Source organism: Tauraco erythrolophus, chromosome 17 (genome assembly GCF_009769465.1).
Source record: "Tauraco erythrolophus isolate bTauEry1 chromosome 17, bTauEry1.pri, whole genome shotgun sequence".
Classification (NCBI taxonomy): domain Eukaryota; kingdom Metazoa; phylum Chordata; class Aves; order Musophagiformes; family Musophagidae; genus Tauraco; species Tauraco erythrolophus.
Genome location: NC_141481.1, coordinates 13,705,883 through 13,724,165, shown reverse-complemented (window position 1 = coordinate 13,724,165; position 18,283 = coordinate 13,705,883). Strand labels below are relative to the sequence as shown.

General features: G+C 41.3%; 1 protein-coding gene across 1 annotated transcript; it reads left to right on the top strand.

Moving 5' to 3' along the window:
- The first annotated feature begins 3,878 nt into the window (after positions 1-3,878).
- On the top strand, positions 3,879-17,141 carry MEIOB (meiosis specific with OB-fold). Its single transcript, XM_009977194.2, has 13 exons — positions 3,879-3,947; positions 7,195-7,252; positions 8,594-8,725; positions 9,480-9,552; positions 10,913-11,108; positions 11,612-11,712; positions 13,420-13,472; positions 13,559-13,654; positions 14,041-14,142; positions 14,657-14,810; positions 15,165-15,348; positions 16,059-16,145; positions 17,028-17,141. Exons 1-13 carry the CDS (start codon positions 3,879-3,881, stop codon positions 17,139-17,141), a joined length of 1,419 nt encoding a protein of 472 aa, XP_009975496.2.
- Positions 17,142-18,283: the final 1,142 nt, after the last annotated feature.

Sequence of the window (18,283 nt, the reverse complement as noted above, 5' to 3'; positions counted from 1 at the left end):
ATTTGTTCACAGTAACCCACCGGAGCCCAAATGGCTGACTGTCCCCCATTGTGCCATGTGCAGTAAGAACGGCAGAAGCCATCACATCACTGTGCAACAGGTACATCAGTCAAAGCAACTCTCATCTCAGATCTGCGAGACAGAAATTCAGCATTGAATCGTGTCTTCCAGCGAAATAACTGGCCTCACATCTGCTGCCTTTGTGCCTGTGGCCAGATCGGTGCATCTCCTCCTCCTGGTCCTGATAACATCTTCGGAGCAGGAGCTGTCATGGGAAAGTGAAAAGCATTTTTTTTTTTTTTTCAAAGTGTAGGTGCATTGAAAACGCGAGTGGGACTAAACCACAAAGCAAAACCACCGGATCATTAGGTGTCTGCTGAGGCTGTGGGGACGCTGAGGAGCGGTGCACAACAGCATCCTTGTTCTGGGGGCTTTGAAACCAAACAAAGCTTGTGGCCCTGGGCTGGGGATGCCCACAGCGTCGGGTTTCACCTGCCTTTTGTGCCTGCGGGAGAAAAGCATCTCAACCTGGACAAAACCTAATGAAAGTAGTGACAGTGCTGGGCAGCAGCACAGGATCCCAGCTTGGTTCAGCATGGCTCCATTTAAACAGGTGCTTGTTTCCCACCAAAACCTTGCTGAGATGCTAGACAAGCTCGACACCTGCAAGCCCATGGGCTGTGGTCTTGCTTTTATCACCCTCTGCAGCGGTGGAGACCCCCGCAGATCCTCATTTCAGGGTTTGTGGTTTGGTGGTTTTTTTTTTCCTGGTTTACCTTGCAGTCATAGTGGTAAGAATGACATCTGTACGTTTGCCAGCATTTTCCAGTTAGTGCACAAGTTCTCCTTCCCATTCGATTAGGATCCCATCACCATGTTCGTTATTTTCTACTGGTTCATTTGCTTGAGATAATTAAAACAACAGAGCTAACAAAAAAATTACTTCATTCTGTTTGCTGGGGACTTCAAACCTATGGAACAAAGTTAGATCCATGGATCATGCTGTATAAAAGGTGATCTAAACCAAAACAACCACCCAGGCTGTCAGTTCTCTGGCATGCCGTTTGTCATCAGCACGGTGTAATTATCATGGACTTTAGTGGCACAATAAATATGGGAGCACAGGTGGTATCCATTTTCAGCTCTTTAATTGAAGAAATGAAAGATCCTGTAATACAGAGTGAACACAGAGGATTTGTCAGGCTGCACTAAAAACTTCAATAGCCATGACCTTGAGGTCGTAAAATTACTCATCAGGAGTAAAATTTTTTATGATACAAACGCAAAGAGCATCGATTTTATAAAAAATAATTTTATAAGCAATATAGATGGACAAAATGGCTCACTCCAGTCTTCTGCAGGGCCTGCAAATCCAGGAGTGCTGTGTGCAAATCAATACAAATAATATCTTGAAACATAGATTTTAATTCATTTATAAAATACAGGCTACAATATTTTTTTCCTTAGAGCCACTACCAAAAAAAACCCCCAACAACTAGGGAGTAGTTCCTCCAAAGCTTTCTGGAATTTGCTTTTGTCTTGCTGGTGTGGTGTGTGTTTATAATTGCAGCAGAATAACCCTGACTTTAGAATCCTGGGCTGGTTCTTCGTTGGCTTCGTTAACTCCAGGGACTTGGGATCCACTAGCGATCCTGCTGAGTACGTTTGCTTCGGAAAAAAATCCTTCCCGAGCCTGCTGCGGTGCAGCGCTGCAAGGAAATACAGGAATTTTTAGAAGAGCGAGCAAAAATGCGATCGGGGGGTTCAAATGAACATCCCGCCTGGGGAAGCTCACGTGCGTCGGGACAAAGCGGCTGCTGCAGAGGGAGCGATGGCGCCGTGACGGCGGGAGACGCGCGGGAAGCCCCACGGATCGGAGCACTCACGGGAGGGAGACCCGCGCTCCGGCTTGCCGCAGAGCGCGCTGGTTGGCACCACGGGCGCCGTGCCCTGAGTCGACCCCTCTGCACCGAGCGCCATTCCTCAGGCACGCGAAAGCCGTAGGACTCTGAATTTCTGGTGTTTTATTTTTGGTAGTTGTCCTCTCAGCGCCTGCTGTGTGGCGCACGGCCGTCCCCACGCCGCTCTCCGCACGCTCCCCCTCACGCCGCGCCGGCCCGCGGAGGACGGCCATGCGCAGCGAGAGGTGCAAAGCCGTTTTCCCGCCCAAGGGGCTTCCCGCCATTTTGTCCCCCCTGCCCTGAGCGCCTCGCTCCTTTCTCTCAGGGGCTTCCTTCCCATCCCCGCTGCTCCGTGTCTGCCCTGACGCCCTTTGGCAGTCGGTGGGGCTGTGGTGAGTGCTCCAAGTGCAGAGCTTGGGCAGGGAATGGAATGAGGATGATGAAGGGTCCATGTGAGGAAAAATTTGCAGTGTAGAGCCCAGCTCTGGGGGTGCAAGGTGCCATCCGCCAGCTTGGGACGGGGTAGCGGTGCCAAAGGTTTCATGCTGCTATTTATTGTGTTTTCCACCTTGTCCTTTCTCCCAGCAGAAGGGCTGATCCCGGGTGGTTTGGAGAGCGAGTTACTCAGCTGTCCCCGGGAGCGCGGCCACTGCCTCTGAGGGCGACTGAGAGGCGCCATTGTGTGCTGCAGCCTCCCCTGTCAGGGCGCTTTAAATCCTAAATCGCCCCTCGGATTTTCCTTTGACACAGGTGCTCCCAGCGCTGTTTTCTTTCAGCTGTGGTGTGAGATATGCCATTTAACAATATTTAACTTCTTCTGAGGCAAGATCATTAACCTGCCTTCGAGGGGTAGTTGAGGTGAGTTTCCAACATAAGCGAATTTGAATTCTTCCAAATAACGGCGTGGGAATAGGTTTGAGGGCTCCACTGTTGAGTAGTTTTTGTAAGGCAGATTTGGGATGTCCTTCTGTGAGACTAGTTTGAAACGCTCTTTTAGAGAAAAACACTTTATGTTCTCAGATAAACACCTTTTTTAAGGTGTAGACTGTCTATTCCTTTTCTAGTACGTTCAACAGATCGTTCTACTAAGGCCCAAGGAAATGGTTAACGATTCCCACACGAGGTGCCAGGTATAAAGGCTGCGAAAGCCATTCAAGACTTTTGTTATAAACTTTGAACAGGCGTCCTCTGAAAAATGTCAGCCGTTCTCTCCTATTAAAGGTTATTAAGATTTGGACAACTTGATGGTTCCTTTTACAAAAAAAAAAAAGTAGAATTTGACAGCTATTTGCTAAATATCAATAATGTCTCTGAGGGTACCCATGAAATAATAAGAGGCATTCAGACAGGCTAACAAAGCGACCATGGCCCGACTTTGGCATCAATAGAGAGGACTTGAGTGTGCAGTAGCTCACAGGAATGGGCAGTAATGCTATGTTGGCAGCCTGAAAATAACTGATTTTTAAAAATTTTTATTTTAATAAATTGAATACTCTTCTACTTTTGAGGGAGGAATGAACTCATATTTTGAAGTAATTTAATATTAAGTCCAAAACCTCAATTAAGGTGGTTTGCAACCCAACGCTTTTCTTTCCTCCCATGTAAATGGCCTTTTATATATGAACTGCCTCATTAAATTCAGTTGGACTTCCCAGACAGGAGAAGGAGGGTAAATATTTTTCAGAGGCTGGTTCTAATGGAGTCGTTTAATGTTGAATGAATAAATAAATAAATATTGCAGACCCTTATTTAAGAAGCATAGGTAGAATAGTCATAGTAAAATGCATAACTTATATCACCGAATACAAACAATAAAGAATTGTCTACTTCAGATGGTCTTTTATTGAAGATAGGCGTTATTTAGGTCAAAACATTTGTGTTAAAAAATAACCTGTTATTCTCACCATGAATAGTTTGAAGTGATTTGTTTAGATGTTCAAAAAATCTAAATTAGTTTTCTCAAGTTACAGATAAAGAATGGCTTATTCTAGTTCAACACGGGACTTTGTTGCGCTTTCAGATCTGCATCCAAATCTTGCTCGTCCTGTAAGTCTCATAGACATAGTACTTCTGTTCTCAAATGAAACAGTATATGGCTGTATTATATTACTGCAAAATTATGTAATTGACGTGTATTTAGATACTAATAGCATTAGTATAATTGTTAGATATAAAGCACCTTACCTTCTTTGTGTATAGAGCAGCAAAATGAAAATTGATGCTGTTATTGTCCCTAGTATGTGGATACCACAACTATAGATATTGACTGGACAATTCGAGGTTTGAAAGTATCAGAGGCTCCTTTGTAATGTTTTAAATGGATGCTGAATTGTAAAAACACGTACAGAGTCAGCATTATGCAGTCACAATACATCTGTAACCTACAATAGCCCTTCTCTGCAAGCTACGAACGTGAGGCCCAATCCTGCACTCTTTGCTGGCGCGCTCCGTCCCTCTGAGCTAAATAACGTAGTCCCGAACTCTTCAGACAAAACTCTTGCTGAATGATATGGTGTTTTAACTGGACAAAAACCTCACATGTCAGACAGGATTGTTTCTGTTTCTTTAGAACAAAAAGCAGGTTTTGGGGTTGTCAGTTTATAAGGAGGTAAGAATTTTATTGGTGGGAGTACAGGAGAGAAGGATGAACCAAAAAGTAAATTTAACCAAACAGCAAAGCTTTGTAGTTGGTAAAGTTGTACAGATGTTTGAGTATGATTTTTTTCTGTTGTCCTGGTATGAGTGAGGATTGTCATCACTGGAATAAGAGTGTGCTGTAAAACTCACTATTCTTCTCTTTTGGATTTTAGAGAGTTGAATAAGTTTCTCTAAAATCCAAAAGAGAAAAATAGCGAGATTTTTTGGATTTTAGGAGAGGGAGTTTTATATGCAGTGGTATTGTATATTATTTCCAACTTTTTATAAACTCCTGGTCTCCAGAAAAGCTAATTTAATCTGTCATTCACAGTTACTCCCAAATACAGAGATCCACTAACTCAGTTAAAAGCATCTATTTTACAAATAAAAATAATCTTGAGTACTATAATTAACAACTCATAGTAGAGAAAGTGTTTTTATAAAAAAAGTAAGTCACATCTCATGATAAAACGCCCAGTATGCGTTTAGGACTTTAAAACAGTTGAGCACACACCACTCAAAGTTATGTTTTTTTACTTTGCAGTTAATTTTTTTGAAAGTGAGATAGATGGAAGTCTAAGGAACTTTCAGCGTGTTAACTAACGCTGTAGTCTCATGATCTGGGTGAGCAGCCTTAAGCAATGCTCCGCCAAAGAAGGCCCTACGTCCTGCTTCCTCATTGCAGGCGTCTTCGCTCCTCCTCTTCTAGTGAAACGTGTAGTTGCTCAACAAGCTGATCAAGGAAATGATCTCTGGAAGTTTTTCTACCCTCTTTCTTCCCTGCCCCTCCTCCCCCCCAAAAAATATTTCCAGCCAGATCACTTCCTTCTGCCAGTTTGCTGTGCAGGCTTAGTGCTCTCACAAGAGAAATGAACATATTCGCAGCAGGAACAGGGGAGATATCTTTTGGAAACTGCCGATTTACATCAGCTTGATTGCTGTGAAGAGTCATCCTAAACGTCAGTTCTTATGACTGGTGGTGCAATACAGGATATGTGGCACTCTGACTTAATTGAAATGGTTTGTTTGGGTTTTTTTTAAGAAACAAAACCAAAAATAGAACAATAAAATCCTAATCTAAATCACTGCATGTGGACAGATGGGAAGTATTCTGTTAGAAAGTCTGGAAGAAGTAGGATATTACTGTTGTACACATACTCCCTTCTCACGAGCCCATGTCCATCACCCAGTAAGACAGCTACCTTGCTCCACCTAGCGATTCAAAGCCAACCGGGAAAACGAGCTCACTTTTGGGCACACGTCAGTGTTGTCACAGTGAAGTCGGGCAGGTCGCACTGCTTTGGGGACAGCTGCAAAAGTCAGCCTGGGTGGGTTCTTCATCGCCACGCTGCCCCTTGCCACTGCCCGCTGCGCTTTCCCTGCTCGGCTGAGAAAGGCCGGCAGTGGTGCAAGGAAGGGCACGTGGGAAGTGGACAAGCTGTTTCATGTTTTAGAATCATAGAATCACAGAAGGGTTTGGATTGGAAGGGACCTCAAAGATCACCCAGTTCCAACCCCCCTGCCGTGGGCAGGGACACCCTCCACTACACCAGGTTGCCCAAAGCCCCATCCAACCTGGCCTTGAACACTTCCAGGGATGGAGCAGCCACAACTTCTCTGGGTGACCTGTTCCAGTGCCTCACCACCCTCTGAGTGAAAAATTTCTTCTTTATATCCAATCTAAATCTCCCCTCTGTCAGTTTAAAGCCATTGCCCCGTGTCCTGTCACTACACGCCCTTGTAAAAAGTCCCTCTCCAGGGACTCCTCAGTTTTGAAGGACCTGTGTGCTATTGTAATGTCAGTCTCTCTTTCCAGTCCTCGTTACCGTACCAACTTTCATTGCTTACCTCTTAAATCCCAAACTAGCACTGCAAGACTCTTCTCTCACACTGAGAAGGACCTTTTTTTTAAAAAAAAAAACCACGCAAAACCACGCAGCTATGTATTATCAATACATATATTTTATCTATATATCTTTCTTCCTGTGTGTGTTAGCTCCCAGTAGTTTTGTTTGACAATCAAGACTCCTTTTGCATAATAAATACAAGTTTAGCAAAGCAGAATAAGATTGATTTTGGTTTAAATCATCAAAAAAGTTCATTGCCCAAGCTCCTTTTGTGGTTGGCAGAGAGACAGGTGGCAAGAAAGAGGCACCTGTAGAAATTGATGTTGCTGAGATGAGGGCAGGACAAACGGCCCTCCCTGTGGGTGTACGTGTGTGTATCTCGGTGCTGACAGCAAGGGAAACCTTGGATGGTTCACTGTAAAATAAATCCTGTCCAGACTTTTCACGGAGATCTGAGACCCGTGCAGAGAGCGTGAGTCAACAACATTGCTGCCTACCTGAGGAGAGATTGCTGCAGAACAGCCAGAATCGTGAATGTTGTGGGGGAGCTTTTGTCCTCCCATTGTCTTTACCAACAGAAACAGATGTGTTTCTTTCAATATTTTTATTACTCACTCTTTTCCTTGAGATATAATTGTATGTTTGTGTTTTAGTCTTTAGTTTGTGTAGTGCTGTGGAGTAAATAGATTAAAATGATTACCAGTCAGAAATATGTTTATTATCATCACTAGTGTACAAGCCCATGAAATCTTATATATCGTATGCATCTGTGTTTAATACTTGTATTCTATAATCTTTTTATTTTTCAGAATGTGATCGGTGTGGTTATTGGGAAAACAGATGTCAGAGGCTTTCCAGACAGAAAAAGTACAGTCCCTTTTAACTGTTCTTGCTTCATTTTCTTGTGTGGTATAATTTGGCATACATGGCTGAAATCAATATTTAAATGATAACCAGAGTTCTTGGTGTAAAACATATAGAATAAAAATGTGCAAAAAAAAAAAAATTGTGTTTGAGAACTAAGACAAAAGAGCAGCATTAGTTTGGCTAAACCTTATCCATTAGAATTTGTTTGGAAAAACTCCATCTTGGAAGTAAGTGTTTAAGGGTCTGAAGAAGGCACCGATATGAGCCCACTATTGCATAAATACTGCTGGAATTGACCTGGTCCCTTCATATTCATTCTCTCTTAAAACAGAAATATTAAGGACATGTCTTGAGGAGTGAAGCAAGTAATTTCTGCTCTGAGTAGCACCAGCCTCATCGCATAGTCCTAAAGAAAAACGGGAATAACATGTTAATATGGCATTAGTTGTAAATTGCAATAGCATATCTACAGCTTAGGGGTGATATAGGCACTGTTAGGGAGCATCTCCCACCCTAGAGAACTGTTCCAGCTCTGAGTGAAGTGCCCAGCTGTTCTGTTGGCATTGTTGTCATGCTGAGCTGCTCTCGTGGTGGATTTTTAGGAGGAAGTCATCGTCGTCACCAGAAACAATTCCACACAGTCTGAAAATGTGGTGTTCGTGTTTAGGCCTCCACGGAACTGCGGTCAGATTGTGCTCACTCCAGGCTGATTGCTACACAGTTTTCATTGATTACTTCAATTAACACATTGCATAATGCTCTTTGATCAGTGGAAATGGTTGTTAATTAGCTGTGAGAGAAAAGGGAGTGTAGTGTTTCAGACTGATACTCTCTTGACCGTGAACTTTCCACAGAGCTGGAAACACTTTGTTTTATTCAGTTGAACCCTTGGCGTTATCTGGCCAGTGATCCCATCTGTGATCTGCAGCCTTGGACGTGGTGGTCCCGTACAGGGGCACAGCCGCCCAGAGGCAGTCTGCCTGCCACCCACGCCCCTCGGGCTGCCACAGACACTCGTTCACGGCGTTGCTTCACGCACCAGCCCTGTTCAGGTGTGTGTGTTCTTTCCTTTCTCCTGCATCAGATCTCTGAGTTTGTACGGTGCTGCCTAAAGTTAAGCGAGATGTAGACGGGATGGTGCAGGCGCAGCTGCGGCGGGAGTTGTGCACCGAGGTGGTTGTTGCACCGCCTGCTGGGACCTCTAGTGGTGCTCCCCGGGTTGCGGGTAGTAAATCCACAACAAAATCTAGGAAAGCCTCGAAACAATAGTTTTCACGCATATATTCCAGATTGGAATCAAGCTGTGCTAACGAATTGTAATAGTGCTCTTTATTTTTGCAGACGTTGGCTCTGAAAGATACACCTTCAGTTTTACTGTTCGTGATTCACCGGCTCACTTCATAAACGTAAATTCTTGGGGCAGAGAAGAATACGTGAGAGCACTTTCCGAAAGCTTTAGAGTTGGTGACTGTGGTAAGCCGGAGTTCATTCTTAACAAGTTGCTGTTTGAATGTGCGTGGGTTTTTTTCCAGTAAATCAGTGTTATGTATTTGTGGGTTTGCTATAGTTTTCTCTGAGGACTCAGAAAACAGTCTAATTGGAAACAAATTGTTCAGTTATGCTAAGTATAAAGAGGAAAGGAATAAGATTTCGAGGATTTAAATTCAAACCCAGTAAGTATGTCAACAAAAAGATCTGGTACAAATCCCTGAACGCAGCCACCCGGCACTTACCTATAGTTAATCATTCTAAATTCTTACATTCTACTCAGTTCTTATAAATTACAAAAGATAAACTCTGTCAAGCAGTTTGGTGTTTTCATTTGTCTTCGTTTAGTTACAGATCTGACTATGATTGTTCACAAAAACACAACCAAAATCTTGTCTTTATTTACGGTCTGCGCTTTTAAGCCGTTAACAGAAAGACTTTGCTGCCCCCGGTTGATAGATCAGAGTGTTCGGATAGAACTCGTGACTATGAAGAATATACAAGAACTTGGTGTCCTTTGGTTTCCATGAAATGTCTTGAGGACTCCTGTGGGACTTTGGCCATAACGTGAGCTCTCTGGACAGATGTGGTTTTCAGTATGAAAATATTTAGCAGTAATTACTGCACGTATCTTTTCCTTTCCATATGAACCTTGAAAACAACCATTTTTAAAAGCCATCTTGCTTTACACATATCTATATTCCATTTTCTAACATTACTTATCAATGTTTTATTTTAGTTATCATTGAAAATCCTTTAGTTCAGACAAAGGAAGCAGAAAGGGAAGAAAAATTCAACCCTGTAACTCCTAGGTAAGTTTAAAGCATAGACTGGTAGTTCTTTCTAGAAAGAACCAAGTTAATTCTTGCTTTAGTCGCCAGCCAATTGCAGCAGCATGCAATTGGTAGAAGTATTTGGGATTAGTCATCTTGTGTAGCTGTGTCTTCCTCTCTGTGTATGGTCCAAGAATCTCAAAAGAGAATGTATTTCTCAGTATATGGTCTTTGGAGCTTTGTCTCGAAGTAATAACGCTCTTTGCAACGAAACAGAGTAAATTTCATTCTCTGAGTAAAGTCTGCTCAAATTATCTGAAATGGATGTGCTTTTGCCCAAGCGTTTTATCAGACAGAACTGTTTCACAGACAGCGTAGCCTTTTAAAATCCCTTCACACAACATGTTCATCTGGAAGGTGTTTTAATACACTGTAGGGGCATTTGTCACTTACTTGGCAAGGCACTGCCATTCCTTTTGTATCGTGCATGTATATACGTTGTCTTTCAGTGTATTCCCTAAAATCTGAACAGTTGGAACCAGTATATGAAACTAATATTGCAGGTTGTAATTTAGATCTGTTTAACTTATCTTTGCTACGTAAGATGTAGATGTTAGGTAGACTAATATACCTGTTTCTTTCCTAATTGGTCCTACTCTAATATTTTTAATCATATGGCAATTGTAAGAATATTGCATATACGCACATTAAATTGGCAAGTTAGAAGTTCTATGTTTTTTCTTGGTGATCATCTCTGTGCTTTGTAGCAAATGTATAGCTGTAGCAGTTACACTCACTTCCTGGCTAAGCAGAAAGAAGTAAAAAAGCAAATGTCAGGTGGAAACTTCACCAAGGAAAAGAGCTCCTCTCTAAATCTGTAGATTTCATAAGGATTTGTAAAGTGTTTATCCAGAATATGTTGAATATATCTTATTTCCACCGGCTAGCCATGCACGATAAATATTACTGAGGTCACTGGGCTATTACTTTTGAAAGCACCTTACCAAATCCAGTTTGACTATAGCAGTCTTATTCTGTCATGATCCCAAAACCTCTCAATTACCTGGATTACAGACATTTCAGAATTTATTTTATTTTTAGTGATTGATAAGTGCTGAAGGACTTACAAATATGTATTGTACAATTCATGGTGGCTTTTTAATTCTAAATAAGTAGAAAGTACACAGTAATAAGTCTTCCATAAGAAAAAAGTATATGATTTAAAAAAAAAATAAATTTAGAACAAATTAATTCCAACTTTTCTGTACCTTTAGGGAAAACGATAAAGGAATAAGCCAGCAGTTTTTTCCTTATGTGAACTGAATTAACATTTTACACTGTTAACACACTGGTGAGTGAAATGCTGAGTGATGTGATTTGTTTTGTGCATCCTCTCTAGTTGCTATAAATTATTGCTCAGTGAAAATCACTCAGTGGTCAAAACGTCTTCACGTTACGAAATGGACACCGGACTGCTTTCTCTGCTGCACCTGCCCGTCAAGGACCCCCAGGACTATTATTCACTGGGCGACATCATCGCAAATGGACAAAGCCTTGATGGGAGAGTCCTTAACATGCTCGCAGCTGTAATGTCAGTAAGTGAAGGAGCCACGACAGAGTAGTGTTTTTCTACTTAAAACTTAATTGACTTAAGTGTGAACGTGGATTTTGGGACTCATAGTGGACGGGAACCACTGGTTTTGTTTGTTTCTTTAGGTCGGTGGTCACTTACAGGTGAGTTACAATAACTATACAAATCTATGTTTGATAAGATTTTAATCAACATCATTAGGAGGGAAATTAAGGGAACAGAAGTGTCCTGCGTCAGTTGTCTTTTTGAAATGGTGCATGTGCAAGTAGTAGATAACTTGAAATTTTTAAACCACAGGTTTTTATAAAATAAAAGGGGTCCCTTTAAGTAAAATTGCTGTTGTTAAACTGTTAGTGGTGTACCTGGGGTTGGGTTTGGGTTTTTTTTTAGTGATCTATAGGAGTTTCCCCCCCGCCCCTTTTTAACTCTTCTGTTTTCTAGTTTATCACTTTTATTCTCCTAAACACTCAGTTGAGGAAAAGTGACTGCTTCTCTTTCTTCTAAAAGGTTGGAGAGCCGAAGTATTTTATGACTTCAGACAAAAGAAAAGGTCAGAGATGTGAAGTAAAGCTGTTTGATGAAACAGAGATGTCTTTTCCACTAGTATGGTAAAATGTTTTTTAATTAACTAAAATATACAAATTTATGCAAGAGTAGGTAAAGAAATTAACTGTAAAAACATGCTGTTATAACGCTGTCTTTTAATTTAAATATATTGTTATTTGAGTGGCAACTGTGATGAGGCAGCAATGTACACTGAACAGGGGCTTAAAAAAGAGATTCATTGGAGTGACCTTACACACATTGTCTAGTTTTATGACTTGCTGACAGACTGCTAGATCATGAATGGCAAAATGAAGCTTAGTTCCAAATAGTTACTTTTTTTTAATGTGGAAATTTGAACTAATTCAGAAAATGGCATTTCAAACCAGCTGCAAAGCAGTACATTTCTTCCACAAACTGGGGGAGGGACGGGGGAGAAGAGAAGCATGCTTCATTCTTAAAGCCAAGCAGAACTAACAAGTGGAATGGAAATAGGTTGAAATAATTTCAAAATGTTTAAAATAGTGCAGAAACATTTTCATACCATTTTGGCCACATTTTCAAACTGCACCCGATTTACAGACACGACTACGCCCCTACCGTTTATGCATGTAAACGGTGATTTATTTACACAGGAACTTTTGCATTTTGCCCACGGTCAGTGCAATAAACTCGTGGCCTATCTGCGTGCAAGGGCATGTGGGTGCTCGTTTGCGCTGGGTTTGCTGTCTGTTGGTTGGAATGACCTTTGTTCCCTGGATAGAAGGAGCAGGATAGCACCACACTGTGCCTGAGTTAGAAACTGTGTTATCATTCCGTGTAACGTTGAACACAGTCAATGTCTTACACGTGAGCACTGATAAGCATCTCTGCTGTGAAGTTTTCTGAGCTGCCACCCGTGTTAATTTGGAGCAGCAGCTCTGGTGCTCTTGTTTCAGTGCCGGTACGTAGCGACTCGGAGCTGATTCTTCAGGAGTGTTCAGAGCAGGGACTCGATGGTGTTCCTGCAGTTACTCTGAACTGCCTTTTGCACTTCCATGGAGCCGTAGGTAGAGGCAAGGATTCAGGAAATCCTTGAGCAACAGCACTGTGGTGAAGGTATTTCAGAGGCCGTCAGTGAAGAGGTGGCTGAGCAATGACGGATGAAAAGTAAATATCTGAAATCTTTTCCTATGGATTAAGAGCAAAACTGTGCTTCGGCGGTATTCTTGCCATCCAAACTTACAAGGAACTGAATGAGATTGAATCAAGGGACCTAACCACCAAATTACCATTTTTGAGGGATACCACTGACCTTGCTCTAGTCTCATCACCCAGAGTTACACAGATTCCAGCGCTGGAAAGCTGGCTGAACATCTGGCCTAGTGATGTGAGCAATCACCTTGTTCCCACAGAAAAGGCTCAGCTGATAAACAGTAATTTAACTGTGAGCTGCTTTAGTTAGAAATTACTTCTGCCAAAGCTCTGAAATACACACAGTATTTTTCCAGGTATATTCCGCACTGAATCATTTTGAACAGTCCAATAGCCCTTTATTTAATCCTGTTTGGCATGGGATAAAATAGGGACTGTGTCAGACTGTACATAAAGCATCCTGGCTGGCTGCAAACTAGATGCCTGTGGATATTCATGGCGTTTCATTTCCATGTGCATGTAACAAAGGAGTTGTGTCCCCTTTGACCAATTATAACTATATTATTTAGTAGATCAGTACTAAACAGTTTGAGTGCTCTTTCAAAAATGTTTTCTTACATTATCTTTTTTTAATTTAGTTGGGATAATGAGTCTATCCAGCTTGCACAGAGTTGGATCCCACGAGAAACAGGTATAATAGTCTGGTTTTTATGTTTTTACTGTCGTTCTTAATGTGATACTTAACGCTACACTAACAGGGTTGTTTTTTGTGCACAGTAATATTTGCATCAGACGTGAGAATAAATTTTGACAAATTTAGGAACTGTATGACTGCAACTGTGATATCAAAAACCATCATTACAACTAACCCAGGTAAGAGCTGTTGAAGTCTTGCTTTGGTGTTAGTAATTGTTATAGAGCAGAATGCATGAAGGAATCTATCGGAGGTCAGATTTCTTCTGTCTTCTTCCCTCAGAAAGCTCCCTGCTTCTTGTCTGTTACGTAGCGACCAACGCTTTTGACTTCCACCCTTTTCCCTCTTTTTTAAAAATTTTATTTATTTATTTAATCTAAGCAGCTTTCTTCATATATTCCACGTAGGACTAACAGCTAAAGTAAAAAAAAAAGAAAAGCATCTCTCAGCTAATTCCAAGAGCCAACTTGTTGGTGCTACTAGAATAAAGTGTTGTAAAATGTAATTATGCCGTTACTTCCAACATGCTACGTATATTAATAACTTTTAAAAATACATTTTCAAGAAACAGCAGAAGCAAATGTTCTCCTCAGCTTCATAAAAGAGAGTGCACAATCAGGAGCTTTGCAAGACAAAATGGAGGAGCAGTCAAAAGAATCCATTAACCGTAAGGATGGATCCAAACGCTTTGATTTGTGTTTAACTACACGACGTAGCTGGACAGTGCAGTCAAAACATCAAGTTCTTGCTCTGTGTGTTCACGGAGACAGAACTAAGGTTGGCTGAACACTTAATGTGGCCTGTTGTCACTGCACTGTCCCTTACAACCTCCGTTCTCTACCTGCAGGGTTGGTGACTACGCCAACTTGCAGCCTGTCTGGTGTGCTCTTTCTGCCTTGAATACATTCAAAACGGAGAGAGGGAAAGTTTTTGCCAAAAACTCATTTTGGGGCATACAAAGATTAAATATTAGATATTTTCCTCATTTCACTCCCCTTCTGTTTGTTTGGTTTTTTTTTTTTTCCCCAAATGATAAGCCTGCTTCAAAAGGAAGGTGTGGGAGGCTTTTCTGGAGCTTTAGACCAAATCCTCTCCTTTTTATTACCTTAAGACCCTTTTTTGGTTTTGCTCTTCTGCTGCTTCTTTCTCAGACACACTTAACGTGTCTTTTAAACTTCTAGTGGAGACTATAGTTGATGTTTATACCGTGGAAAAGCTGAAAGAAAAAGCTTTCCAGAGTGACAGGAAACTTGAACCAGCCTATGGTATTATTTATGGCTACATTTCCACGCTGGACATTGATGATAATACATCTAAAGTGATTCGCAACAGATGGTAAGCAACTGCCTGGTTCAAATTTGTATTAAAAAGTGCTTATCCTTATTCCCCTGACCCAAGTTAGATGGAATAATATTTTGGTCCAGTTATGGATGAGAAATAAAACTCCTCTGGAGGATGCCATGTGAATTTCTGTTGTGTAGGCTTCCAGAAGTAGCAAGGAAGAGGAGCTGGCTTTATGAGGGACCTGCTCTTTCTGGTCCTAGAGAAGTGAAGAAAGAGGCTGTTTTGTCTCAGACAGACTTAAGAGTTTAAAAGATGAATATTTTTTTTTTTGAAATCTCATTCTAGAAAAGAGTTTCCAACAAGGAGGAATTGCATATATGCATCAACCATTTCCTTATGTTTCAGTTCAATATGCTATTTGGTGGTGAATGAAACGTCAAACACATGCACTTTCTGCCGTGACATCTCCTCAGATTCCAAGTCAACTTTTGCAAGCTTTGACACGCTCGTTGATCTGACAGATCACACGGGCACTCTTCGTTCTTGTTACCTGTCTGACTGCGTAGCTGAGGACACGTTAGGCTGCACAGTGAGTAGAAACGAATGAGGTTGTTGTTATTTGATCTCAGCTGTGGAGCCTGATGGGAATTACAAATATACGCAAATGTTCTTCATACATGTGTGCAAATGTGTGTACACTGGTTAAAAAAATTGTGTACGGATACGGATACACGCGCACACACACTCTCTTGGCTTTTTAACAAGTCGGATTTAGAAGTCAGTAGCTGCTAATCAGAAGAAATGTGTTAAATGTAAGAGTGAATACCCTATTCAGAATACTGCTTTAACTTCTATTTCTGAGAATTAACTTGCTTTTCTGAGAACACGGCTGGAATTCCCTAATTTTGATTCTCAAACACCTCACAATTTATTCTGATTAATCTGACTGTCTCGGTACATATATTACACCAAACACTATATTTTAAAAGAGGGAAAATACAGCTTAGAGCCGGTTGCCCAGAGAAGCTGTGGCTGCCCCATCCCTGGCAGTGTTCCAGGCCAGGTTGGATGAGGCTTTGAGCAACCTGGTGTAGTGGAGGGTGTCCCTGCCCATGGCAGGGGAGTTGGAACTAGATCATCTTTGAGGTCCCTTCCAACTCAAACCATTCTGTGATTCTATGATTCTATGAAAATGTATAAAAAAATGCACAGAATAGTCTTTTCATCATCATTTTGTTGTGGAGATGTCATTGTAACTATATGCTGAAGAAGTGTTCCGTTCTGTCCTGTTATTAACAGGTCCATGAGTTCCTCAGACTATCGGAAAACAAGAGGACTGCATTGAAATGGCAACTTCTTTTGGAACGAAGCAAGATTTACTTTAAAGTTAGTATCCAATGTTAATTTAAAACAGTGGCTGTTTTCCATTCACTAGTGTATTTAGTACTGAAAAATCCCATGTCAGTGCCACCGAACTTTTTAAAACAAGGATTAGTTTTTGTACGTGTTCTGAATATTGCAGGTAAACGGTCTTTGTCATAATTTCAGCGTTAGGGGATGTACCTGCAGGATCAGACACACAGGCCTCTCTCAGGCAAACTGTGGAAGACACAAACTGCCCTGAGCCCATACCGATGAAGGCACTGATATTGCCAAAGCACCTACACATAATTTACTCACTGACTTCTAAGGCTGTGGGTCTATAATGAATAAAGTCAACACTTCACTTTGCAAGAATAATACCTGGTCAACATATGTGTATAGGGTTACCTAAGCATATTTCTAAGTCACCTGTATTTTTGGCAATAATGTGATTAGGTGTGTCTAAAATCTGCAGTTCTCCTTAATGCAACAACAATATTAGATTCACACACCTGGAGCAATTGTTGGAAGACTGCTATTACTTGCAATATTCTTGACTTTTTTTAATTGCATGTTGTATACTGGGCCGCATTCATTTTTCGTAGAGCTGCCTGTTCTAGGACAACTCTAAACTGACTCCCTTTTTTAAACTTGCCCTTCTTAGCAAAACTGTTCTTACTCTCCCAGTTCCCCCCCCCCACCTCTGTTTCTAGGAAAAAATGAGTGTGTTTTACTTCCGTGGTGACAGGTATAAAGCATAAAATGTGCATACCCATGTATAAAATAATGTAAAATATGTATAACCAAATCTGTCAATTAAACATGTTGTGTAATATTTAAAAATAATATATTTCAAAGTGCTGCTTTTACAGCAGTCAAAACAAAGACCCTTAATTATTTTTACAGGTTACTTCGCCGCCTAGTTGGAGAACCAGACTGAAAGTGAATGTTCTTTCATGCAAACTGGCAGACCCTATAGAGGCCAGTCAGAGCTTGCTGGGAAAAAGACATTGGAAATAAGAGATTACACTATATGGCTTGATAACAGCTGGGAAAAAGGCTGTTTCTTCACTGTATTGTTAGAGGTAGAATGCTGTTGTTGTCGTGTTTTGCTAAGTATGATCTGATAGTAAAGAAGGAGTATGCATTTCTAATCCCTGTAAGTGGGCTCCTGTGTCCATCTTTCTCAGGTGATTGTACTTTAAAAAGTGTACTGGGGCCTCAGCTTAAGAAAAGCTGGTTCTACCCACCTTAGGGGGACAGAAGCTTTCTTCTCTCAGTTTAGAAGACATTTTAAAAAATCAGAAGTAACAAATAGTACAAGACAGATCTGTTGAGCTAATGCGTTTTTAACTGCTGCGCTACTTTCCTTCTACTTTTGTGGTAGTTCAAAAAATAAAGACCCACTTTGAAATACTGCCTGAGTTTGTGGTGTACGTTGGTGAATCCAAACACGGAACTTCTGGCAACTGCAGTGGCTTAGAAATATCCATGATGTTTGCAAGTTTGCTTTGCTTTACGCAGACTAAGTCTTACTAGAACGGAGTAAACCATTACCAGGGACCTCTGACAACCAACCAAGCAAGTTAAGGCTGAAAGTGGCAGAGAAGAAAGGACTCTTCCTCACCAAGACAGCTGTTGTTAGCTGAACATAAAGATCCCAGGTATGTACGTTTTGCCCTTCACTCTGTATTTTTTCCTATTTTTTTAATCTATTTCTGTCCTTTCATCTGTATCTTTCCCTGCAGCTGATGTCCTTGCTACATTCACCAGCCCTCATCTTCTGAGCATATTTCAAATGGCGGTGAGACACCACTGCCCTTCTCTTGCAAAGTATCTGTCAGGCTAAGAATGCCTTGAGGAACTTGGATCACCCCCGGTGCACCGTTAAAGCAACATGGCAGAGAGAAAACCACCACGGAAACACTGAATTTTGACAAGCAACACTCCAGGATTTCATCCCCCTACTCACGTGAGTGGGAAGAAGGGAATAAATGAACCAAAAAACGTTGCCAGTGTTGGGTTGCTGCGTCTCTCCTGTTGCAGCAGTAAAGAACATCAGAATATTAGCTGTGATGGCTGGAAAATGTGGAAGTGAATGTTTCCATTAACTTCCATTAATGTTTCCATTAATTTTAATCACAACTCAGCTCAGCAATCAA

Coding starts and splice junctions, on each gene's coding strand:
- MEIOB (XM_009977194.2), top strand. CDS start 3,879: ATGGCTTATTCTAGTTCAACACGGGACTTTGTTGCGCTTTCAGATCTG. Junction 9,553..10,912: donor TTCAACCCTGTAACTCCTAG/GTAAGTTTAAAG, acceptor CATCCTCTCTAG/TTGCTATAAATTATTGCTCA. Junction 13,473..13,558: donor TTGGATCCCACGAGAAACAG/GTATAATAGTCT, acceptor TTTTGTGCACAG/TAATATTTGCATCAGACGTG.